The 27,135-nt window shown below is 37.9% G+C and overlaps 1 protein-coding gene across 1 annotated transcript in view; it reads left to right on the top strand.

Annotated features, from left to right (window-relative positions):
• Positions 1–27,135, top strand: part of ADGRG6 (adhesion G protein-coupled receptor G6) — a 112,754-nt gene that overhangs the window by 5,560 nt on the left and 80,059 nt on the right. The window contains exon 2 of the mRNA XM_082305888.1: positions 645–745. Coding sequence (XP_082162014.1) covers positions 646–745 — 100 coding nt within the window. The 5' untranslated portion in view covers position 645. The remainder of the gene's footprint in view (positions 1–644; positions 746–27,135) is intronic.

Here is a 27,135-nt window from a genome sequence, read left to right as displayed (position 1 = left end):
TGATAAAGATTTTTATTATTAAACTATTATTAGAAAATAAAGATGTCCCTGACTTCATTGGCAGCACAGATGAGCCCCTAGAGTTTGGCAATGAAAGTTTCAGGATTTTCATTAAAGTTGTCAGCAGAAAATGTTGTAGCTATCAAAATATTAGCACTGAAAAATATGGGAAGGCCGGTTAAGGGCAGAGGCAAATTCTCGCATACCATCTTTATATAGTTAATACAAATACGTATGTATTTTATATATATATTTAAACAGCATAAATGTATTTGTATATGTAAATAGGTAAAGTAAAACTTCGCAATGTCCAAAAAAAGCACTACACCTTAACTCTTTCAGACTGTCACCATATGTGCTGCTTGTTTCTTTTACTGAAATACCACCCACACCTACCTGCTTAGAAGCCCAGCGCTGACCAGTCTTCTGCTTTGCTGTCTGCGAAGGACCAGGCACATCATTTCTGACCCTTTTTAGCAAGCATAGAGACTTCTGTCTCTGTTTAAGCAGCACTAGGGCCATCCATAATATTCAAGTGCTACTTTATTTACTGATAGTTACTAGTTTGACTAAAACCAGTATTTTCTCATTTTCTTGGCTTGTTGTAAAGCTCCCTGAATTCTTGCTTGCCTTTTTTTCCACAGGATGTCTCATGTAAGTGAAATGTGGTGCTATCACTGGAAATGGAAGCTGCGGCACTGTCTCTGCTTGTTTACCACATATTTTATATGCATGCAGCAAGCAGGTAAGTCAGCAAATTATCTTCTCGCTTAAATAAATGGTCCAGGAGCCAAAGTTTTGATGACTAAGGATTATGCTTACATATGACTGAATTATGTATGACATAACATTTTGATGAAAGTGGTGCATTACAATTATTAGTTGTGATTTGATAGGTTGGGTCATATTTTCTGCTACTGTCAAATTTTCTTTTTGTTGTTGTTTATCATTTTGCTGTTATTAATTGTTTGTGGGGTTTTTTTGTTTGAATTCTTTCATTTTGCCCTTCCTTTGCTTTTACCTCGTTAATACCTACCTCTCTTTTGAATTTCTTCTGGTTGTTGGAACACTGAGTAATCATGTAGTTCTTCCATTTTCCACAGTACTGTCTGTGTCTGTAGATTATGTATTCAGTAACCCTTCACTCTAGTTCAAAGCTGTAAAATAACTGTAGTGTGCTTATTATTTTTAAATGCTTTTATGATTCAAATCATAGAAACGTTCCTCAGCAAGCTATATGTACGTAAGATCATCATACACTGTAAAGAACAATCAGTTTAAACTTGGTCTGTAGTGACACTTGAGTACAGAGTAATGTAACGCATTCTGACTGTTTTCTTTAAACATAGGAATGAGAGATTTCATTTACTAAACGTCTTTTCCTAACCACTAGAGTGCAAAATATTTTAGGAGCTCCAGCTGCTTTACTGGAAAAAAACCTCTGGAGTTTATTCTGGAGCATATGAAAATTTTGGAGCAGCTTGTAGTGCTCAGTTAATTCCATATCAGATGGGTAGTTTTGCTGTTACAGACTTGCCATTGGAAAAATGATGGTTTATATATAGAAAGAGTTTCTAGCTTCTTTGATATTGTTTTTTCTCTAAATAAAAAGTGCAGTGTTTGTTTTTGTTTTTTTTTTAAACCAGTAGCTGTACAGTAGCAATTTCCAGTTTCATGTCACTTTAGGTGTTTTCCATTTCCATTAGACTGTGTAGCCAGAAATGTACTTTGGACCCGACTCTCACCTGCAGCTCCATTGGCTGATGGCCTTTGTGTCCCTGTGTTCCTGGGCCACATATGATCCTGGGCCATGCAGCTGCCATCCTCAGCATAAACTGCTCTAATTTATAGCTGCTGTGGGCTGTTATCTGGTGACTAGAACATTAAGAGCCAAAGACCGTTTGTCTTTGCTAATTCCTCTTGATAAAAGTTTAGTTATTGAAAGTGCAGGTGACATAGCAAGAGTAAGTCCCATGAGCCAGAAGGTCCTAGCCAGTATGCTGTGAGGACAGAGAAGGCCAGCTTCAAGCTCGTCTGTGCGTTCAGGTAATTGCAGCATACCATTGCTACCTGTGCTTGTACTGAACAAGGAGATGGGTCAAAAGCCCTATGCCAAACTCCAAGATACACTTCTACAAAATCATATAAGCCCCTGGCTAACTACTTCAGTGATAAAGTGGTAGGTGCCATTGGATTTGTAAAAGCAGCCAAAGTGTTCTAGCTAATTCTGTCTCCTCTATTATAGTTACTGTCCGTGCTTCTTTCTCAGGCACTGGTTTGACATGTAGGAGACTCAGAACCAGGTCTCTGACAGGAATCAGAGCAGAGACCTGAATCTGAGTCTTTTACGTCTCAAGTGTGTGCCCCTGGAGGCTTTTTCTTTCTTGCTTCAACTGGAAAAGATTTGAAATCTTCAAAAATTCCAATAAATGGAAAAGACATTTCCCTATCTGCCTGAATGATGAGTAGATAAATAAGGTACACTGGAAACAGCCAGGTTCAATAGACAAATGTTTGCTGTTCCACAGTGAAAGAAATCATACATAGTCTGCTGTTAATACTCGACTGAAATGGAGACATTTACCTTTACAGCAACCTGTCATTTGGCAGTATTTACCTCTAGACCCCCAGGGTTCATGTTTCTTTTTATGTTGATGTAAAAGCATAGGTTATGCTGCAAAATGCAATTTTTCATCTGTTCTTTTTAATAGAGCAGGGCAGACAAGGTGGGAAACACTGCTGCTCCTGCATTTTTTATTTTGTGTTCTTAAAAGCTATTGGTCACTTTGGCCATGGATTCATGTGGTATCCATAATCTCTCTGGCAGCTTAAGCTTTACTGAAGTTACAGTAGAAATATCATAAAACCTGACATTCATCCAGCTTCACTAGTGAGCTGTAAGCTTAGAAAGCTATTGGGGCTTATTAAGCTTTGCCTAGAGGAGGTTACATACAAGTGAGGGATTAAGATCATCAGGTACAGGTTTTATGGATTATTTAAGGGGCTATTCATAAGGATAAAAATATCAATCATGCTGTGACATGGAAAAAATGCAAAAGTAATACTTTTATAGTTTAACTTCAGAAGAACTACAGGACTTGGACTGCTTTCAGAAGCAAAGCTTAGGAGAAGGATTACACAGCAGAAAACTTAGAACAGGAGTGGGATGGTCTGTGCAAAGACTGTTTAGCCACAGCTTGATCAGTGAGGTACTGACAAGCAGGTGCAGCAGTGGAGTGTAATCCCAACATATAGGTCTGATACCTCAGAGGAATCAATGGATGGACTCTGACACTTAAAACAGAAAGACAGAAAGAAATCATAAAAATAAAAAATAAATTATAATATGTACTTTAGTTAAAATCTCAGCAACCATAACCGTTTTGGCATACTGGCTTCAGGTCATGTGTTGTGACATGGGGTGAAGTTACAGAGCAGCTCAGTAAGCAACTTGGCAGGTTTCTGTCCCTGCCTGGGGTAGACGTCCCTGATGGCCTTGAGTGAGTCATTTAGCTGTGCCTCAATTTCCCTGCCTGTAACGATGAGTATATATCTTGCCTCCCTTGTAAACAGCTTGCCTATCTTCCAGTGAAAGGACTGTATAGAAGCTGAGATGCTAGAATGGCGGTGCTTTAAACAGAATTAGTTAAATCTACTTTTATCTGAGATTCAGATGTTCCTAACTTTCCATTTGTATGTACATTTTGTTGGTTTCAGCCCAAAAGAGAACAAAAAGAGTGAGCACAGTTCTGGAAAATATAACTAATGAGGGCAGGCAGAAGGAACTAAGATTTTTTTGGTCTAGAGTAAGCAGAAGGGGGAACACATAAGAACTGAGAATATTTAAAGAGATAGCTGCAGCGGGAAGGGATAGACTGATCTTTCTGGGCAGTTGAAAGGGCAAAAAGAGTGGGCTTAAATTACAGCAAGATAAATGAGGGGAGGACATCTCACTGAAAGGTATAGATAGCAGTGGAATAGATTGCCAGAGAAGACTGGGGAATCTCAGTCCTTGGGAATGTATGGTAATATCTGCCAGAAATGGTTTAAATCTATAGCCCTCTTTCCTTGGGGCTGGGAAATGCAGTAGATGATTTCCATACTTCCCTAATTTCTATAGTGCTTCCTTCATCTTTGCCCTATAGAATATATTTTGGTTCAAAATCTGGGAAATGAGGAGATCCTTTGGAAACTGCACTTCTTGGAATATGACAGTGCTTTTGCTATGCCTACAAAATTGTGTTGGTGTTTGTCCTGTTGCAATGGCCTCATTTTTATCTGACATAAGGAAGCAGCAGTTCAGTATGAAAAGTAAAAATTGGTTGCTTCAGATGTGTGTAACCTCACAAAGTGTTCAGTTTAGTCTCCCCTTGCTTTTTGGCTTTTCTGCTCTCATAGCAAAATGTCTAATGTTTCGATATTGTACTATTTCTTGGTTTTGACTGTGCTCTCTATAGTAACCCAGGAGCAGAACTGGAGGGGTTTTTTGTGACCTTAAAGGCAAATTCCAGTTTGCATAATTACTTTCTAATCTAGTATTCAAGTGTCTTGTCAGTACTGGACTTCCAGGGTTTTGAACACTTGCACATTTTGAGGAGATTGCAACATCCTCATAGGAGTTTTTACCTTCTTCTGTCATCAATAGATACATAATTATGTAAGAGTCAATATCCATTTTAAATTTTGACTACCATGCAACCATATTTAGTTTTATTCAGGGTGTAGAAAATATTTATTTTCATAAAGCCATGAGTACATCTACAATTCTTATTACACTATTTCTGCATTATGCCCCATACAGCTGTTATCATGGAATTACTGACTGTAGCTAATGCCAGAGTGAGAATTTGTCCTTTTGTTCCTCCATCAGTAAAGTGCATTGGTGTCTGTAGTCACATGTCCATGTCCTCAAAGGGCTTTAATCAATCCCCAGGAGCTCACCGAAGAGTAAGCTTCAATTCTATTATAGTCCCTGAAATTTTAATTTGTTTTTTTTTAGTGGTGATTCAAAGCAAAGGTTTGTGCTGTTTTTAACTCATCAAGAAAAAGAGGTGAGAAAAAAGAATAAAACTGAAAGCAGGTCCTTCACCCGGATGGCTGATAATGATCTCCAGTATATGATCATCTTTGTCCGTCATGCTCCTTAATTGGGCCTGTGTAGATAAAGGAGGGATTAAAGTCCTCTGTTGTTTATGGAAGAGTTTTAGAGTGACCCTGCAGGCTCAGGAGCCTAATAAGAGATGGGAAGGGGGTATGGTGGGAAGTATTGCTAACGCCACCCGCGCTAGCAGCAAGAGTTGGTCACGCTGCTGTCTGTGAAAATGGATTGGGATTTATCTTGAACGGCCCAAGTCAGGAAGTGTGTTTTTTCACCACAGATCTGAAACTGTCTACCCCAGACAAGGGCCAAAGATCCTATCGCCAAGCGAATGATGAAATGGTTGTCAGCACATTCCCTTATCATCCTCTCTCTTACCATCTGTACAGCAAGAACCAAAGTGCCAAGACGTTAACCTTGCCAGTCAGCACAATCCTTGCGTACGGCGGGGAGGCGGGGGATGATTTTATAATGTTATTACGGGCGCTTCGTGAAACTTCTCCCGTGGTGTCCCTGGGGTGCGAACAAGCATGCATATATTGCTGAGCAGGGTAAATGTGACTGAGAGTGCTGCATGGAAATTCATGTTTCTGAAAGTTATGGAAAAACTCAGAAAACCTAAAAAGTTTGAAAAAAGTATTCAGTCTGGCAGTCTTTTTCCTTACACAGGCATGCATACATACATCATGTGTAATTGAGAGATTAGTCAGAAGGAATCTGGATATTTAATGAATAGCTCCAAAGTATTTTTATTCTTTCCCCTTTCTCTGTCAGTCTTTTGAATTTTAATGTAGCTTAAGCAAAACAAATCAAAAGCAATCCTTTATGTTCTGTTTAGTATCTAAATTTCTGTTGGCTTGAGGAATGTGTTTAGAATTTCTGTTCATATAAATCTTGCAGAGAAAAAGTTACCAGTTGGCTTTCTTATATTTCCCTTAGTTGACAGTTCATTAATGTAAAAGTAAATCACTGTTGGAATGAATTTCACAGGAAGCTGCCTCTCATTAACTGTGTTTACTTTTTTAGCTATAATTTTTTGGTAGTGCTGATAATTCTTTTCGTTAAAGTGTTTGAACCTTATTGCATTAACCATAACAATATTGCCTTAAAAGCACAGTGATTTTTTTTTCCCTTCCTCTGATATGCACCTGTAGCCAAACCCAAACGGAATATCATGAAACATCACGGAAGTTCAAAGCTGACTAGGACTTCATCTTAGAGCGTCTCTGCACTACTTTATTAGAAGATAGGCTAAAGAATGTACCTTTCTCTAAAGAATGTACCTTTCACTGAAGGTCCTGTCTTTATGTAGGTTTTAGAATCCATTTATAATTTATTTTTGCCTCATTTTTTCTGTTCACTGTTAAAAATTAAAAACATAGCCAAATGACAATTTGCCATTTTGTCAATATTGTCTGTGACAATGGACAATAAAAGTATCTAGCTCAGTGGTATATCCAACAATAGCCCCAAAATGACTTGTGGCCATCTGGACTGCACTTTACAGAAGGCTGCCTCTCATAGAGGTTATTATGTAAAGAAATTCATTCTTTATGGTATTTGTCAGTTGCTTTTAATAAAGTGAATGAACATGATTGTTTTGCTAGAATATTGGATTTGCTTACTTAATGGCATTGCTTAAGTGATTTGCATAAGGTGTAACACATAGTATTCACTAGATCAAGGCCTCAGTTATCACTGTCGGACAACTGAAATGTTAAAATTTGCATTTTTATTACAACTACAGCACAGAGATGTCTGAGATAGATATACTTACCCCATGTATTATTATGTATGGACAATACTAAAATGAAGAAAAACATATATGACACTTACTTCACAAGAATTTGAAAAAAAAAAAAATAAGTGAAGGAATTTTAGCTACAATTTAGTAAGGTACTAAGAAATAAGAAGATCCACCCAGAAATTACATTCCTTGTTAAGGTTTTTTATAGAAACACCTGTGATTAAATAATTCACCTGTACTGTTTCAGAATTTCTTCCTCTCATCCTGGAAGAGAAAAATCTCTCTCTCATGAGAGGAAAATAAAGTGTTTCAGCTATAGACATTTTCTACAGAGTTAACTAAAATATCAGCGTAATAATAAGTTACATCAGAGAAGTACATCCCTTACTGTGATACATGGAACCAAAACTACTTTTCCTGCCCTAAATATGATAATATAGGCACTCATATCAGGGGAAGGCAGGGACTCCAGAAAGACCTCTTGTTTTGTCTGGATTCAGTGCTTGCTGGTCTGCTCAGTTCCTGTAAATGACGGACTAAGCTCTAACTCTTGCTGCAGTACAGGAAAATTAAGTACATAATTCATAGTTAGAGTTCTGCTTAGGTAGTCTGGCCTCCAGGTATCATTCACACTAATTCATTTTATTGTCCTTCTCTTGAAGAATCAAGCTGCTTTCCACTCTAAACCCAACTCCAGTCATAATTTTTTGGCGCCGCTGTGAACTTGTACTCCTTTTTTTCTCATCTTTCATGTTGCCGTTGTTAATCCTATTGTCTAAGACAACAGCAGCTTGAGCAGTATGTTGACTGTTTTCAATTTCTTAGTTGGAAACAATTTTGCTAATTGTCCTCAAGATTTCAGCCCCCAAACATGCTCACCAATTCCCATCCTGTGAATTTTCCCTTTGGTAATTTCTGAACATCTTTTCCGTTATTTACTGGTTTGTCCAAATTCCAGTGTAGCAGATATAGTCACTTTTGAGAAGAGAGGCCACCATGGTGGTAACTCAGATGATTGTTTAATACCCCAAAAGTACAGCTATATCAATTAAGATGTAAGATACTTAATATTCTATGGAAGTGTCAGCATGGCGTATTTTCAGAGAAAGTATTTTTTTGAAAGTTCTTGTAGACTGAAAAAGTGTGTGTTGGAAAATACTTTGCTCTTTTAAAGAGTGACAGAAAGTTAGTTCCCATTCTTGAAACCATTTCTTTTTCTGGATATCCCTGAAGTAGTCCAACTGTCTTCCAGTACATTGTAAAACAACGACTTTTTTCAGGGATAAATATCTGCAAGAGTTAGCTCTTGCAGAACACAGGGTAGATCCATGAAAAGATCGTCATACAGCTAACCTAATTTTTGAAAGGATGCAATGCAATCAGAGTTTTTCCAATTCCAGCTTTTTCCCTCATGAATATGCTTCTTAATGGGTGTCAGACAGAAAACTGCAACTCCCTATCTTGAACAGAGTTTGTTTTGTTCAGATGCATGCTCTGGCTTCTCACAGATCTTCTCATTAAGAGCTGTGCAGTGACAAATCCATACTATGAAGCTGAAGTCATTTTTTTATCAGAACTTGCTTTTTAGGTGGAGAAAAAGACCTCATGGTTGAAGTTATCACAGAGGCATTTGTACAAGTCTCAGTCCTCAGTGATTTTGGGTTTGTGGTGTGAGGAGTGAGGTGAAGTGTGGTTTTGGTTTTTGTTTTTTTTCTCATTGTCTTGAATTTATAGGAAAGGCTTATAAGCAGGTTTAAATGTTAAATCTTTTACTGTTTTTTTCTACTAATTCTGTGTCTAAATATTTTCCAATTCCAAAGTATGTTAGTCATACATCATACAGCACTTTACACAAACTGGAAGTACACAGAGAATGCTGAAATCACCTTGCCTGTTGAGTCATTAAACATATGCAAAGGAACACCAACATTGTGTCTTTTGTACTGAAATCTAAAATAACTAAGAGATTTCATGCTGGGTATGGGTGTCCACCTATCCAATATTTTGAATAACAAATCACCCAAATTGTGTTCAACTCATCTTGGATTTTAACTTTAGTTTAGAGAATTTTATGTTTCAAGAAATCATATCTGTAACATACATACAAAAATAAAAGGGCGAAATGCTGGTGTTGAACAAAGGCATCATTCATACAATGAGTTAGAAGTTGTGGGGTTTTTAAAAAACCAAAATCTTGTTTGACTGATAAAAATATTTAAAGGAAGTATTACTATAAAGAAAATGAGCCCCTTCCCTTCCATGTGTAAGCCTGGTACATCCAATGTGCTGGGTGCACCAGCTGCTCTGGTTACAATTTATTATGTAACTAACTAGTTTATAAAATGTAGGCATTTTTTCTTTGACCTGTCAGATTTTGACAGTGTATTGTTTCCATGATTTCTCGTATTTTGATCTTATTTTGAATTGGGTAGGCTTCTAAAATCTTGGCACTGGAACTGACAAAGACATTGTATAGCAACAGTACCACCAGTCAGGGCTTCCCTCTCTCTGTCTTTGCGTATGGGGAATTAATGTTCTGTTAAGTGATTATTTCACTGCATTACGAATGAATTGCATTTAACTCTTCCGCGTTCTCAGAAGGGTCTCAGTGAAAGTCAAAATGGTAGAAGTAGCATTGGAATAATAACAAATTTCTCTCTGATGGCACATGGCAATCAGAAGATAGTACTGAGGATTAAAAAGGCAAACATCTTTCTCTCTATACGCTCCCTCCCTCTAATAAAATCTGTGCATATTTTTCACATGTGGATAACACCAAATTAGTGGTTTCTAAATCCTTTGCAAACCACTAGTAACTTAGAAGTTACCTGCAAATAATCTGTCTGGCTTAGTCAGTTGTCTTTAATTTTAGGTGGTTTTCTTCGCACCGTTGTCAGCAGTGTTGATGTACGTAATACAAGTACTCTCTTTTAGGCAACTCCTGTAGTTACTGACTCCTTTGACTACTACCCTTAACAAAAGTATCTGAAGTTGTTCTGTATTGTTTATAGAATATCAGAATTGAGTGACTGGTAGTTTAATTATATAATCAATAGCTGAACTCAAGATCTTAGGAAAAAAATTGCCTTGTGCTTGGCTGCATAAATCTTTTCTGAATAGCACATCATAGCAATGGAATGTATCAGATGCCAGAAATATAGCTGAGAAGAGTCCAGTTTTTAAAGCTATTCTTTTCACAATATTTATCTTCCTTTATCATCTCAATCAGTTTTCTGACATAATAAATATTCTGAATTTGAAGAAGAAAATTACACCATATTTTCCTATTTCTAAAAAGAATTTTCTTAAATAAAGAAATTTTTTTCCAAGAAAGTAAAGAAAAATAACTACTAATAATGTGATTGAAAAAAAAAAATTCATAGCAAGCATGCCACTTGCTTTTTTTATGCTTAGGAATGGTAAAATTGAGACAGATCTGCTTTAACTTTGAAATAGTTTTGCACAGCTTTTGGAATAAGTTATAAGGAAACTCTTCAGTAAATGTTCAGTTATATATAGTCTAGTGGTTCCTCCATTTTAACTGGATTGCATAACATTGATTTTATTTGGTCCCACCAAAGTCAGTGCAAGTTTTACTTCCCCCCCTCGAATCAAGATACATCACTATTGAGCACTCTGGAAAATCCCTCCCCACATGTCCAAACAGAAACTATTTGGAAGTTGGTGTCTTGGCCAAACAATGTTGTTATGTCAGAGGAAGCCAAAGTTCTGCCCCATGCCTTTAAAAGATTTAACTTGCATGGTGCTGCAGCGTTGCTGTTCAGTGCTCTGAAAGGAAAAAGGCTTAAACAATAAAGGAAGAGTTGCTGTGTACACTTGGCAGCGATTATATATTGAACTTGTGTTTTTTTTCTGCAGATTACTGTGATCTCACCCAGTAATGCTTGAAATGGAAGAGGGTTTTGTATTCTGCTTTTTGTCTCTGTAATCCCCATGTCATGTGAATCCTGACTTGGTACTTAAGAATTGACTTGAGCTCCAGCAAAAAACTTGAATGCACAAACTCTCCTGGAAGGACTGACACTGAAAGACTTTTTCTTCCAGCACTGTTCATGCTTTCTGCAGGACATGGTACCATTTGCAGGAAGGAGTTCAGAGCACCTCAGATTCCCAGAGGTTTGGTGGGAAATGAGCATTCTCAGCACTCCCAAAAACTGAGCCAAGGGGAACACAGCATTTTTGCTGTATCACCCTCTTTTCAGCTAGGTTTACTGCATCCTGTTGGGGATTGTTCAGTAACTGGCAGAGCCAGTTAAAATACCATAAGAATCCAGACATCCACTCTTGTTTCTACCTACCCATCCATCCATAATCTGCCTGGTTTTTAATCCTAACACACAGAGGAAAGCTTTCGTTTTCCTCTTTAAATGGATTGCTTTTGATTATAGTGGCATGAAAGATTTTTTTGAGCGTTCCTCATATTTTACTGTAGTGTGTGTGTTTCTAGTGAGAAGACGTCTCAGCCTGGCCAGAGTTTTAATCTTTAGGGTGAGGTCTGCAATGCTTCTTATCTTAATCAGCTACTGTGTTTATTCACTTGAAATATGTGAAAACCTGAAGAAACATCTATTAGCAGGCATCAAGCCAAACTACAACAAAAATAAAAAATAGAATCTGGTCTTTTAGCAATTCATGGTATTTCACATTAGATTTCTATTAGCTTTCCTTTGCAGAATTCATTGTAAGGAATGATACAATGACAGCAGAATGGAAAATAATCTTGCATATTTTGAAAACAAAAAAAGTTCTTAAACGAGAATCTGGTTATCAAAACATGAACGTTGAGAGTCACAAACATAAATTACTTAATAGCCATTGGTGAAAATTAAGGGAAACTTGTTTTGGTTTGTTTTGTTTTTTTTCTTGTAAAGAAGCTCTTCTGTGGTACTTGCAATTTGTTCTTTATAGTTTGTCATTTAGGGACATGGTTTAGAGGTGGACCAGGCAGTTAGGTTAATGGTTGAACTCGATGATCTCAGAGGTCCTTTCCAACCTTAATGATTCCATGATTCTATAATTTAATTGTCTTCATGTTTGTAGTTCAGTTTTTTATATTAGCCCTCACAATAGTTCTCATAAACAGTCCTCATTAGTCCTTTTATATCATTCCTCGTAAAACTTACGGTGTTGGAGTGTAAACTTAGAAGTATGTGTACAAATACCGACGGTAAAAATATCATGATAATCAAATGCTATGCAAGTAGACTTTGTATGGTCAAGGTAGTCTATCCATTCAAGAACCAGTTACCTAAAACGCAAGGAGATAATCTGCACCATTAGATACCATTGTTGGGCTGTACTTACCAATTTGTCAACAATTATGAAAAACACTGAAGACCAATATGCCCAGTCTAAATGCTGATCTAGTTAGTATGTTCTCATATGGACCTTTCTTGGGCTTATGGTGTGTATTACACATACAGAGTTTTCAGTAAGATTAACAATTCACCTGCTATGTTGTTAAAGTTATAATGCAACTCCGTGAGGGTTGTCCCCTTAAAGTTATAATATAAATTTTAAATAGTAATAATGGTGGTATTTTACTATTTTTCTCCATGTAGCGTGATCTTTCATAAGTAAACTAATAGTAGTTAGCATCATCATATCTCACTGGGGATATATTGTCTGGATGTAGAATCGGCCATTACCCTGTGCTTGTGTACTGCCATAAATAAAGGTACTTGACTTCTTGTTCTTTTGCACTACTTTAAAAATACAATCAATATAATTTATATGTGATAAAAATGACTGATAAAAATGTCTATAAAACATTATATGTTTATGATGCAACTTAAACTTTAATACAGGAAAATGTTCAGCTAAACTATTGAAACAGTTTAAGGACAAATATCCATACGGAAACACGTTAATGTGTATCTTTGGATTGTGCAGGTGGATCTCCTGTACTGTCTGTGAGCGCTGACAGATTTATATGTCTAGCCCAATAGCACAGAGCCTTTGTCCACACTTTAAGTAAATTATGTTCTCGAGTATGGGCTGCTTTGGTCATGGAAAAATGTATCTGTATGAGACTTGAATGAATAATGTTTTTCATTGTGAGCACCTTTTTATCAGCAGCAATATGAGAGGTTTGAGTGAACATCTAGACTCTCAATTACATATGAATATTGCCATTTCCCTGTAATTTGTCTTGTCTAATTATGACACAATACGTTTATTTCTGAAATTTCACATGCTTTTAAATGTCTGCTTTAAAGTAACAACCCTTCGTTCCTACCAATTCTAACAGAGTGAGACATTTACATTTTTTTACTTTCTCATCATTTCCTGTCTTATGTGGAGGTGAGGAAGAGATTGGGATTCAGCTAGTGAACTGAAATAGAGAATGATAGTCTAGAATCAATTGCTTATTTCATGGGATTTGTCCTTCCTGTGCACTGAATGAGGTCCTGCGAAAACGGTAGTGTGTGATTATGTAATTGAATTTTTTTTTTTTTTTCAATTATCTATGCACAAAGGCCAAAGGAAGGTTAACTCTGGCATTTCCTAACTTCAATAGTCCTTGATTGTGCAATCCTAATGGTGTCTGCATGTTTCTGGGAGGGGTTTATGATGTTGGTATGTGTGTGTATACACAGATAAAGATATAATTACTGTTAGAGATACTTACTTAGAATTTTAATTTAACCCATAAACAGAGCAGAAAGTCTTGTTAACAAAATGCTATTTACTTATTTTTCTTGTTTCATTCATTCTCACTTAATCAGGATGTTCTCCACCATATTTTTCAGACAGTTTAAGGAAGCTGAGATTGACAGTTATTGGCATAAACAAGCCACTTCACTGTGAGGCAATTTGCTTAGGAGTAGAAGAACTTTCCTTTTAATTTAATTATTTATTGTGGCCTTTGAATGACCCAGCAGTTAGAACAATAGCAACCTGGTTCTGTACGACCTATGTAACACCAGAACACAGTATTTTATAATGGAAAAAGAATAAAGTAACAGGGAGGTATTCCGTTGTAGTACTTCCTACATACTACTGTCACTTGTAAGATTTCCCCCCCACCTTTCAATTTTTTGCTCCATATATCCATTACATCTGTAACTTAAAGGGGATTTCTGGTTACACATTTGAAATATATCCTTTCTCCATCTTCTCCAGTATTCTTTCCAGGGTGATACTGTGCACGAGAGGGTTGGGTTTTGGGGGTTTTGGTTTGTTTTTTTTTTTTTAAGGCACTTCAATTCTTAGTTTACTGACGATTGATTTGTGCTGTCCTGTTGGAAGAAGAAAACAAACCACTTTGCAACAGAGCATTCAATGTTACACTTAGCAAAAGAGAGATGCGAAAATATCTATCTAGAGATGTTACAGCTTCTACTTCTGCAGTGTTAGTTTCTGGAGGAGCACTTGGGGAATGTTGGAGTCTGGATGAGTAGGTCCTGTGTGGGCTGAGGTTTGAATGAAGGTGGCATTTTGCTAGGAAGTGGGGTTCTCTGAAACACATAAAATCTTTCTGTGTATCTGCAGTAATGGCAGTGTGCCCAGAGCTTTGTGGAAAGATGCCTACTTCTTTAGCAATAAATAAAATAAGTAAGTAAATAAATAGATTTAGTCAAGGGTAGGATATCTTTGATGTGAAGACCTTCTGCTAGATGAAAGACTGCAACTGTCATGCAGTGCCAAGCATCCCCCTCCTTCCTTAGCGCCTTTGGTGCCAACATCCTCAAAAAGAACAAGGACTGTAATCCTTAAGACATTAGAGTTGAAAAAGGATTTCCTTTAGAGCTGAGGTTGTTTTTTGTACCCTCCAGACATGTAGCTAGTGGTAGCATAAACGAGTCTTCCAGAAATTAAGAAAAGTTTAATAACTGTGTCAGTTTTCAGATTACAAGTCATTAAATCATTTTCCTGTAACCATAGATACGGTGCTGATGCCCATCTGCCCTTGGAACAGAAGTAGGTCTGTTACTGGTTTAAGCCAGGGGTCCAAGCAGCCCAGCGTTCATAGATGGGCACCTGCGAGAGTTAAAATAGAAGAGTTAAAACAAGGCCTATGTACATGATGCTTCCCCTCAAAGCTCTCCCAGTCTTCAACTGTTGCCATTTTGGGAATGAAAATCTCACTGAGGCTGGTGTGGCTTGCCTGTCGAGTAGTCTGAAATGGATTTCTGCCAACTAGTTGCCCATTCTCCCTTTGAACTTGTGCATCCACACTCAGGCAGGGAGTGCCACATGTCCACTTCCCGCTGCATGAAGAACCACCTTGTTTTCCTTAATTTGAACCTGGCTTCTATAACAAGGGGCCACCAAGTGAAGACAGTGAGCAGATACTCCCTCTCTCCCTTTTCCCTGTCACTCACAGACCTTTTGTAGACCTTTGTCAGATCTCCACTACATCATCTCTTTCCCAGCTTGAAGAGTACTTGGCTACTCCCTTGCTTGCCTTGACCATCCCCACCCAGGACCCCCACCCAGGCATCCTCTGCCTGTGGCTCGATGGCTTCATTTAAGCCCGGGCTGGGACACCCACACGTGCCCTGGGCTGTCAGCTAGCTGGGAGCAGCAGGAGCTGGGTGGCCCGTGCTGGGGGATCTGGGAGCCAGGGCAACCCCAGCACAGACAGGGCCCTCGCTGACCAGGTGCAGTCCCACCATCTCTAAGCTGGGTTAGCAGACAGAGTGAGGCAAAGAACCAGGTTCAGGGTCCATCCAGGGAGTCAGGTCAGGAGCAGCCAGAGACAAGACCAGAGACAGATACACCTACAGCATATGTCCAGCAAGAACTGAAAGCCAATTAAGGGCTTTTTGTGCACTCAGGGCACTGTCACACTTATCTACATTGAATTTTATTTGTTGTTTTATTGCCTAGTCACTCTATCTTATGAGACTCATTTTTCAGTTCTTTACAGTTTGCCTTCAAGGTATCTACTATCTGAAGTAGCTTTCTGTCATCAGCAAACTTTGTCTGTACTCTTTTACTGCTTTTCCAGATACCTTCTGGATATGTTAAGTAACATGAATCACAGCAAAGACCCCTGTGGAACTCTGCTGGTGACTTTCTTGCCTTTTTACAGCTTCACATTTGCTCCTACTCCCTACCTCTTAACCAGTTATTTATCTGTGCCAGAACCTTCTTTATTATGTAATGGCTGCTTAGTTTCCTTTAAAGCCTTTGGCGAAAGTCTTTGCCAGAAACTTTCTGGATATCCAAGTGAACTATGTCAACCGGGTCACATTTACCGCGTAGCATGAAAAGCCTGCAGAGAACTCCAAGAGGTTTGTAAGACAAAACGTCACTTTACAGAAGTCATGTTGACTCTCCCAAATAGATTTTATTTATCCAGGTGTCCACTAATTCTAGCATTTCTTATACCACAGATCCCTTGTGGTAGCCGAGGCACTGGTCTGCTCAGTGAGAAAAATAAAATTGGAGTAAACCAGTTTTACCTGACTGCCAGTTATTGGCAACCTTTACAGGTGTTAACGTTATTAGCAAATCTTCAGGATGTATGACTTGTAATTACAGTGCTCTAGACTAAGACTACATCTTGCAGAAATGGGCTTGAAAATAATAGGATATGTTTGATCATGTTGACAAGCAGTGGAAAGGACTGAGCGGTACTTCTAGTACTTTATTAAAATGTAATGAAAGGTTTGAGCAGCTCACTTGACTGGTAGTTCCTCATTAAAATTTTGTCCTAGAGCCACTCTTGCGGCTCACAACTGTAAACGTTAGCAGAAGAACCTTGTCAGTTGCAGCGAATGGCTAGACCACAGTTTGACAATCTTGAGCAAGGAATCAAATGTCTGTTTTTCATATAATGCTCCCTCAGACTGTAAAGGGGAGAAAAGAACCATTGCTGGAAAAAGAAAGCATGAACTTCTGCTTTCTTCTGAAATGCAGAAGAGACAGGAATAAACTAAAATGCAGAAGGAACTGAGATAGTCTGCAATGCAGCATATACGCTGTACATTCTATCTCACGAATGTAGAGACAAACCTGTTAGGCTGCACAGTGCAGATCTGGTAGTCATGGGACTGACAGTCCCACCTCTCCCTAAAAGGATGGAGCACTTCTGCATATCCTCATAGCAACTCAGATATGGTCACATAAATAGAATAGATTATTTCTTATTGATGGGCAGTTTAGAGATCAGCTAGTTCAGAGATCAGAGGTTTTTATACCTTTCTGTTTGAAAGACCACACAGAAGTCAGTCCTATGTGGAAGATAACACTGTTGTGCTAGTTTTGTTTTTTTAGCAAACCCAGATGCCAAGAAACTTCTGATACTATTACTTCCTGGAAAGTAATTGTTTTCTCAGAACAGGAAGGCTTGTAACTTGTAAATGAAATAGCAAGGATTGCATTTGCAGGGAACAACAAAATTGGTTTAAAGCAGATTTAAGTATAAGACAAAATAGTGTGAACAAGAATACCCAAATCATTTAATGTATTTAAACTATTAGGCTTTTAAATTCTTTTGGGCTATCAGTATTACAACTGGAGCAGTAGCTTTTTATACGTTCCACTTTACAAAATAATATATAGGAAGATAGTGGGCATGATTCATAGCTAGAACTTCTTAGAATTCTTCTAAAATTAATGACGTTACTGGTGTGCAAGTGTAGTCTCATGGGCAAGAAGTCAGTAGAAGTATGTCTCTTTATACCTGCCTAGTATCTTGTCTAGAATGTTTTTTTCCACATTTTCATTCTAAAGTTATATTTTACCACTTTAAGTGCCAAAAAAGAGGAAAATCATGCACTTCTGCTTATTGTAATAAGTCATACCTGGTGATGAATCTAGGACATGCCTGATTACTTACAAACAACCCTCTGCCATTTCTGCAACTGAAAACTGCTTAAAGTTGCTGCTGGCACTTCATTTTAGTTAAGTTTAGAGTTCAGGCTGGAGCAGATTTACCAGCCCAAAAAGTGTTTGTTTAGCCTGCCACCATTACTACCACGTAGTGCAACGTGTGATTCAGTACTGGAAGATGTGGTCACAGTTTTGTGGCCGTTTAGATCAGGAATACGTCAACCTTTTGTTTCTGTGAAGTTGCATAGATTCGAGTGGGTACATGAATGGGTCTGTTCAGCATTGTAGGCCTTCCTCGTCTGGAAGGAAGGCATTTCACCCAACTGTGTTGTAGGCAGATCATCAAGCAGTGCTCTGCCACTTTCGTAACTGATCCAGACCCAACTAAAGAAAATATGCCAGCAATTACTATCTATCTGAGTTATTATAAGAATTTTCCTTTTTGTAGTTGTTGCAGCCTGATCATAATGACTCAGTTATCACATGCTATAAAATGCTATAATTGCTGTATACTGTCAGAGCTTGTTTTGGCTGTTCTGGCTGAGTAGTCTTGAGACCGAATACAGGAGGGGATGGGAACTGCCTGGGTGGAGAAACCCCTGTAGTCATGAGAGTCACAGGAGAGCTGTCTAGCACACCTGAAGGCTTTTCATACTACAGGTGGATCTCCAGCACTCTGTATCACCAGAGTTTACTGCACAGTAACACTTAAGAAAACTACAAAGAGGAAAGAAAATATCCGAATTCCTGGAAAGCTGTTTGGATGAGGAATGGAGTTGTTATTAAATCAGACTGATTTTTTTTTTTTCTTCTCCAAATATACTGTATTTGTTGAAACTGAAAAGTCTATCCATTTTAAAGAAAAGTGACAGGATAAAAATTCTAGCTGAAATGTTTTGATGATGGAGAAAAAATACTGCTTTGAAATTTCAAAGCAAAGTTTTGAGTCATTGTTTTGAATTGACTTCAATATTTTAAAAAGGTTTCCTAAAACTTTTAAAGGCAACAACAATGAAATGTTTTGATTCACTTTAAGTGACTTATTTGATACTATTTTGCAGAATATTTTTTTAAGGAGGTTCCCTAATTTTTCCTTTTTTTGGAAATAAGATTTCCTGTCTACTTATTCCTGTGCTACGTATTTTCAGGAGATCTGATTAGCAGCTATTACGTTTTTAATCTTCCAGTTACTTCTTTGCTACACCAAATTAACATGTCTGAATCAGTTGACCAGGTGTTAGGTTCATATTAGATTTAATACCTGCAGGTATTAAAAGATTTCTCGACATTTCCGTGCACTGAGGGAGAGCTATACTGAAGCTATCCCAAACCATACTGAAGACTTCCCCATTGGTTGCACACACTGCTTCGGTAACTTTCACTGAAAAACTTGCAATGATTGGTGCTAGTGATAGCGATACAGCTACTAAACCAGATTTAATAGATGTAATTTCATAAGAACTAGGATATCTGGAATAGCCTGTCTCTTAAGAAAGTAGGTACAATAATTCTTTAACTCTTGGACAGCAGCTGTTTTGCAGACCTTGGCTGTTTTGCAGACCTTGTCACTAGGGTCAACTGGAGTAATTAGAATAAGAAGGTATACTTTAGCTCTTTATATTGACTATATCTTAGTTGAGCTACTAGGTGAGAGTCCTTGACAGAAAAATCTAGAAGAAAGAAAACATAAAGTCACTAAGTTTTATTGACCGAACTTTTGACCTAAGACCTAGTCTTAACAAAGTGGATCTGTTATAAATCAAAATAAAACTCAGATGATCTGCCTAAAAATTCTGCCATTTCTGCCACAGGAGTCTGCCATAGTTTTAGGCTTTGTCACTGATTTCTGCTGAACAAATAATGCTATCATAGGACTGTAGCAAGGTGGATTTAGGTTGACATGACAGCATGCACAATACAATGACTACTTGGTTATGCACGTAGGTAGTGTGAAAGGAATTGTTTAATTTTTCTTATCCATGGCAATTAGACAGTGTGGTCAGGGTGAAATGCAAGACTTCCTTTATTTCCTGTTTACACAGACTCTATCCTCTTTACTCTGTGCTTCTTAATGATGGTTTTGCACTCTTTCTCCTTATTCCTCAGTGCTCTGACAGCCTGTCCGGCTTAGTTCTCCCACAGCCATGATGTTGGACTAATTTCTGCAGATCTGTTATGAAATCGTTCATGACTCATTCTTCTCTTGCTTGCGTGAGTGAAATATGCCCACTAAAAAAAAAATCTCATGGTGGCATGGCAAGGAACACTTACCACGTTGTTAAGTACACTGAGCTGTGTTTTAGCAGGTCTGTACAGCGGGTTCCAACCTATACATTGCAGCATTAATATGCCTCTTGCTAATTCCTACCTATAGGGTGGCCTGATGGACGTTTTGGAATATCCTTGCTCTCAGGATACAGTATATCGTATTCAGAAGGAGATACTATTAGGAGAAAGGGGGGTTCAGATATAGCCCTTACTGTTTTTTCACCAGGCTTTGTCTGCCTTTTTCTGTTCCACCCTTGTGTAAATACAATGATATGATCATTTAGCAAGCAAAGTGGTGTTATGCTGTGCCTTACCTATTTTCCATGTCTGTAGCTTTCCTGTCGTGACTCTGTGTTACAGCTAGGACTTACCAAACAACAGTTAGTTCTGTGTTTTTAGGCCACTTTTTGCCTTTTCTGACACTACCTCCATGAAGGTAATAGATTGCCCAGATTAGGCCTTGCATTTATGTTTTTCTTTCCCTCTGGAAATGTTCTGTGATCTGCTTCATTATCTTACAGTTTTTATTACTTTCTGTGTTCAAATAGATGTTAGAGGGACCTAGGGCGACATTGTTGGAACTATTTGTCAGATTACTTCTTGTTTGTGCAGATTTTTTCTTTGTTCTGTATGCCTGGTAGGGACCACCTTGAATAATGATTCAAAACTAACACCGTGGATTTATAAAGTAATAACTTTCTCCACTCTGTTGCCTGCTATTTTCTGATCAGATATTATAACAATTCATAGTTAGTATGCTTTCCATATAAAAATTTCCCACGCTTAAGGGGTTCATCTTAAGCAACTTTTTTTATTTCTGTTGAACTTTGTGTGTGAAGATAGTAAAGTAGGTAACTTGTTTCTATTTCAGAAACTGTACATGACCAGCAGTCACATCACCCTCTGAGGTTCCCTTATTGTCAACTACAGTTTTTCATGTTTGAGTCTATAGGGTTTGATCCAAATCCCACTGCACACAGTGAGAACATTTCTCTTTAAAAAAGTTTTGGATGAAGCCTAAAACTAGATGGTCTGGCCAAGGACCATGAAAGGAGAAAAGCTTCTATAAGCATAGAAACTCAAACTAAAATAAAGATAATTAGATATATTTTATGTATGTTATTTGTTTAATATATTTAAGTATATCTGCTTCAAAACTTGAAATTTATTACCCTGAATTCCGGGGTTTAAGTGTTTATCTGGACTTCCGATAAAGTATCTGGAACATCTGGGTGGACAACAGTGAAGAGAATCATAGAATGGCTTGGCCTGGAAGGGACCCTAAAGATCATCTAACTCCAGCCCCCATGCCATGGACAGGGACGGCACCCACTAGCCCAGGTTGCTCAGGGCCCCATCCAACCTGGCCTTGAACACTGCCAGGGACAGGGCGTCCACAGCCTCTCTGGGCATCCTGTTCCAGTGCCTCACCACCCTCTGAGTAAAGAATTTCTTCCTAACATCTAATCTAAATCTCCCCTCTTTCAGTTTGAAACCGTTCCCCCTCGTTCTATTGCTATGTGCCCTTATAAAGAGTCTGTCTCCCTCTTTTATATAAGCCCCCTTTAAGAGTTGACCCTAACTTTGTACTTGACAGGATGAGAGGATGCGGGTGTGGGAGACAGACACTCTTCACACCAGTCTCCTAAGACTGCTTTTGAACATTTCACTGATATGCTTCATTAGCCCCTGAAGTGAATTTTCAATGCAGGGAAATGATCATTGAAATAAGTCCTAAAAGAGCTGAGATAAGTCATTGATGGGTTTGTTTATGAACCAAGTTTACAGTTTGCAGTTTAATAGTTTACACAGCATATGTGAAGAAGTTAGGCAAAAAAAAAAAAAAGAGAACCCCAAGAACACTGCTTTATTCTATTTATTGTATGAGGTAAGTTTAAATACCTTGCTGCTTTACTTAGTGCATTGTGAAGGGTCATACTGGTAACATAATGGTGTGTGCCATAGCAGTTGGCATATGCTTTATATTTTATTGCTTTTTTATTAATTGTCACACATGGCAAATTGCTTTTCTGTTAATCATTCTATGTCATGACACTGAGATATTTCTCTTGCCTTCTACCTCCAAACTTTCCAGTTAACTCTGCGTAATCACAAACCTGTAGGCATGGGTAAAAATATACTGTGTTTTAACTGTGTGCTTCTAACTCTCGTTATTGACTGTTACTGCAAAGTAAATCTACATTCAGGAGGCAAAATATCCCTCCATCTTTTTAAGAATAATGCTTATACTCTCTGTGCTGGTATACTTATGTCTCTGGGCTTGCACTATTTGCTAACTCAAAAGTTACAGTATTGAACGTTAAGATTTTGAGTGTTTACAGAATCAGGGTAATTGCGATTAAAAACTATCATCAAAGGTAAGTAATGTGAAAGCAGCGGGAATTGTAGCACTCTTGGCACTTCAGAGTCAGGTGTTCAATATTAGAGTTTGATTAACGTCTCTTCTGTATTTGCTCTTTTTATTAAGCCCATTTTATTTTAGATGTCAGTGAGGCTCTGTCACTGGAAAGCCCAGGACTTACTATCTTGAAGGATTCAATCTTTGAGGGTTTGAAAATTTCAACAATAGTAAACCTGCAGTCAAATTGGGCTTTGATTCTCAGCAGGGTCCAGATGTTCTGTCTAGATATTCAATACTGATGGCAGATCTTAAACAGATACTTTTGTATTAGTTCGTATTTCAGGTGCAAAGACAGAGAAAATTGATAAGTGGACTCCAACTCTAAACAAGAATATACCTTTTTAACTGTGGTTTGAAATAGGCCTTTCTTGAGCACAGCTGAAATGTTCAAATGGCGTTGGAAGTGGTGTTGGAAACGGTGTTAAGAAGGGAGAGGACCGCTGTCATTGGTGTTCTCTGAGGGTGGGTTTTGCTAGCAACATTAGACGAAAAATTAAATGGTGAGGTTGTTAAGTTTTGAATGATGACACATGTTGGCTTGCTTGCATGTCAAAGCTTTGTTGGATACAAAACAACTGCAGAGTTTAATATTTCAGGAAAATATTTTAAAAAATAATCTCAGACAGAAGGAATATGGGAGCAAACTGGGGCTTGGCTGTCATTAATTGAATAGTTAAGGCAATTAATGCAGAACAATGTGTTAAAGGTCACGTAAAGGTACAATACTTGGTTGTAAATGTTAGTGTATAGTCATTATTAAGAGAGAACAGTTTGTCCATTTAGTTTTATAGAAGGATGCTGCCATAAAGTTCTGTCTCGTACTCACTTCCCGTCTCATTTCAAGGAACACTGTGCACCTGTCATTATGCCTCCTAATCTTTTAAAACCTCCTTAAACTGTGTCCCCAGAGCTAACAAAATACCTTTTCCTGTCTGCTTTATATGTAAATAACAGATTCATGAAAGAGGTTTCCTTTGGTTGATTGGCTTGGTCTGGTTTCAGAAATTACAGAGCAAGTCAATTGTAAAACTCTCTGTTAAGTGGCAAGTGTTTTAGATGTTGTTTCCAAATAATGCTGATGACTGCAGAACCATCGCAGAAAATAGAGTAAGTTCCTCCACATTAAGCAAGTTCTGTTAAGACTAAGAAAGCATTTTTGTTCTTATAATAAGCTAAATAACTTGTAAGTCTATTTTTAGAATTCCTCTTTCTGTGAAGAATTGAATTCTCCTGGTACCTGAGAGCTGAAGCAGTCCAGTATTGCATGATTAAATGTGATATGTTCTGAACACAGAGACCAGTTTAGCTTTGCAGCAGACATGTTAAAAACATCACATCGATATCTGGAAACCTGTTCATTAACATGTAGAGTAGGCAAACAATAAAAACAAGTCATAAAGCATTTTGAAACATAACAGAGAGGTTTTTAAGCCAAACTCAGTCAAACCTATCATAGTTTCCTTGCTAAAGAGAGAATATTTTCTGTTTTTTATGTGTTAAGTGTTCATAGTTGATGAGAAAGACACAGTTAGATCAGTTATTTATTTCTGATTTGATCATTGTGAATTTGTTTTCTTGCTTTCAGTGATTCTTCTTTGCAAGATGCAAAAAGAGAAGTGAGTCACACACTGTGTGCATCATCAGCAAGTTAAATACATGTAGTCTGATCAGAGTCAAATTCCTAACTTGGAAGTCCATTCATCCATGGAATATTCTTCTCGAGGGAACTGGTAGAAAAAGCTGATAGAGTTGGAAAAAGCACTGGAATGTGTAGGGAGACTTGATTGATTGCAGTGGGAGTTCAGTGGCTAGACCTTTTGGAGAGGAGATTAGAAAAATATATCACATAGCCCAGACTGGCAAAAACAAAGGGTTCAGGTGTAGTCACACAAAGATCAGTCATTGTAAGCTTAATGGAAGCAGTAGGGAGACACTTGACTGCTGAATGCAGGCAGCAAACTCTCATATTAATAATGTTTTCTTTTCTGCTGTTACGTAAAGAAGGTGGAGTGGAAATTAGTAATACAGCAGTGAAGGAAATACTGTCTTGAGCTAGGTATGCCATTCCTTTCCATCTTTACATCTGATAGAAACACCATAATAAGAAAGCAGTTCTAGATGCTGTGTCACTGAAATTATTCAAATTATAATGAATGGCTTGTTTGAGAATATAGAGCAAAAAACAGCACTAGAGACATCAAAGTAACACTAAATGTCAAAAATGTACACACTTCCCCCCAATAAGATGTTAGTTTGCCATATCGTACATAGCATTATTCTGTTCTTAGCAATGCAAACTATTGAGAAGTAATTTCTGGTCTCACTTTTACTTGTGTAGCTTCACTGTTTCCAGCAAGTCCCTAAATGAAGTATGAGAGGTGAAAGCTTCGATTTGCAAAGAGGCTCTAACCCCTTTCCAGTCTCTTGACCCTGCCATTAATAGTGTACAAGAAAATATCTGATATCATTATTCAGAACATCTTTTCAGTTTGCTCTGGGCAGAACTGATTGAATAATAAATGTCAACACTGAATACATTATTGTCTTTGGAAGGTGAAAGCATGACTAATTTTCTATGATAGGGTAGAAGAGAATATTTCTAACCGTAATAGAAAAGCTCTTTATTATTTTGTGATGTTAAAAAATCACAAGTATTTTGACTTAGATTGCTCCTTCTCACAGATCAGATGAGACAGGTATATTACTGACAGCATCTATTTTTTAATAGCTTACTGAAAGGACCCAGAAAATACTAAAGTACTGAAATATAAGTATCCCAAATTATATTGAAATAGATACTTTGAAAACTAGTAGAAAGGACAGGTAATAAAACCCTAAGAATGATTTAAAGGCTCTGTATGAAATCGCTTTTGAGTCAGTGTTTCCCAGTAGTCTAGAATGCCTTGGTATTGTATTATAATAGTGAATTCCAGTGTAAAGTAATTGTGCATAATTTCTGTATCTTGTTAAACACCAGCAAACCGTAGTTTCAGCCTCTACTGCAAGAGATCCATGTCATTAACCGCAGATTTTCTAGGATAGCTAAAAAATTCTAAAAAAAACTTCTAGACCCCAAATTTGGCCTGTAGATGCACAAAGCTTGAAGAATATTGCTGACTGGCAGTACAATTACCCCCCTACCTTGTGTTTTCTAGAGGCCTTCGTAAGAGTTAAGAATGATGCTTATTCTGAATACTGATAGTAGCAGCCAGAAAAGGCATTCCAACATCACAGCCTGGGAAAGAAAACTCTGCAATTGAACTGCCTGTCCTCTTATAAGCAATAAAAGATGTTGAATGCATCATGGGTTATACGGAAACTGCTTTGGTTATTGGGTGTGTGTTGGATTTGTTGGGTAAAGCACCCAGTGAAGAGGCAATATTTTCTACTTCCACTGCACAAAATATTATGTTACCCAGAAATTTCATCCTAACAATTTCTTCAGTCTGTGTCCAATGTCTATGTAGAGGAAATGTATTTCTTGTATGCATCTGTATGACTGAGTTTTACCAAGAACATTACCTGTGCCCAGATATAACATTATTTTAACCAGTGTCTGTGCAGTTTGGTGGGATCTCAAATTCCTACAAACCACACCTCACTAAAAGATTGTCAGCTGTTTTCCCATTCATTTTTTGAACAGCCTCCCAGGCAAGCACGACACTTGCTTACACAAATGATACCCAAGAAATTATTTAGCCATACAGCTCCTCAGCTGGTACAGAGTGGTGTAGTTGTGTTGAAGCTAACTATGCCCATGGATTTACTCCAGCTGAGGATAGGATCCTCTTTGTAACAATGCAGCAACTGAACAGCTGGGAGCCAGCAGCCAGAAATTCTTGCTGGAGTGGACAAGAATATGACATTCTTGATGACCATTCCTCTTGTAAATCTCAGCATGATTTGTGATAGAGTGTGATATGTAGATCTCAGTTTGAAACCATTATGTTATACGCAGCCACCTCACAAAAAACTCACCTGTTCTCACACTATCCGTTTCCGAACATAATTTTCTCTTTACTGACGTGTGTGTTAGCTTATGTGCTTATTGTACTAGCCTGTATACTTACTAGTTAATACTTTTTAACCAGCATATCTAAACTGAACCGTCAATACCACTCTTTGTCCCAAAATTCTGCTGCTTTGTGGAAAAAAAATCCAACTCAGGCCAAAACTAGCGAGTCAATTCTGTTATTTTTATAAGATTATCACAGGAATGCCAATGAAAATATTCTTAAGTTACAATGGGTGTAACACAGGATTTTCACATTACCCCCTCCCTCTGGGGGAAAACCATAACTTTGTCTACAGTGTGAACTCCAGTCATATGGGTCAGGGCAGATTTACCCAGTCAGTGTGTTTGTTTCCACTTCCATTTTCATTGGCACAAAACCAAACAACTAAGGGGAAACAGGCAGTGCAGGGCCCCCACCCTGGCTCTGAACGTATTTTCTTCTATTGTAGCTGGTTCCCTCAATTTCCCAGATCAATCAAAACCTGCTGGAGTCACTGCTGTGATAAAGTCAGTTGCTGTCAGGAGGTAGGATATTTGTGCTAGAGCCATCAAGAGGAGTCGAGCTTTTAGTGGCAATGGTAACACAACAGAAATAAATACCTACTGAATTCCAGCATAAAATGGGGCATCCCACTCTGAGAGAGTGAAGAGCATCAGCTCTGATCTTTCCAGAGCTATCATAATGTTTTGGAGAGCTGGCATATAACAAATGCCGATAATGTCAGTACTTGGATGACTCCATTTGAGAGCTGGTTAGGATGCTAGTCTTGAGAATTCAA

This window comes from Platalea leucorodia (genome assembly GCF_965183815.1).
Source record: "Platalea leucorodia genome assembly, chromosome: 3".
NCBI classification, from domain to species: Eukaryota; Metazoa; Chordata; class Aves; order Pelecaniformes; family Threskiornithidae; genus Platalea; species Platalea leucorodia.
The sequence above is the reverse complement of the archived record's forward strand: the minus strand, read 5'-3'. Positions and strand labels throughout refer to the sequence as shown.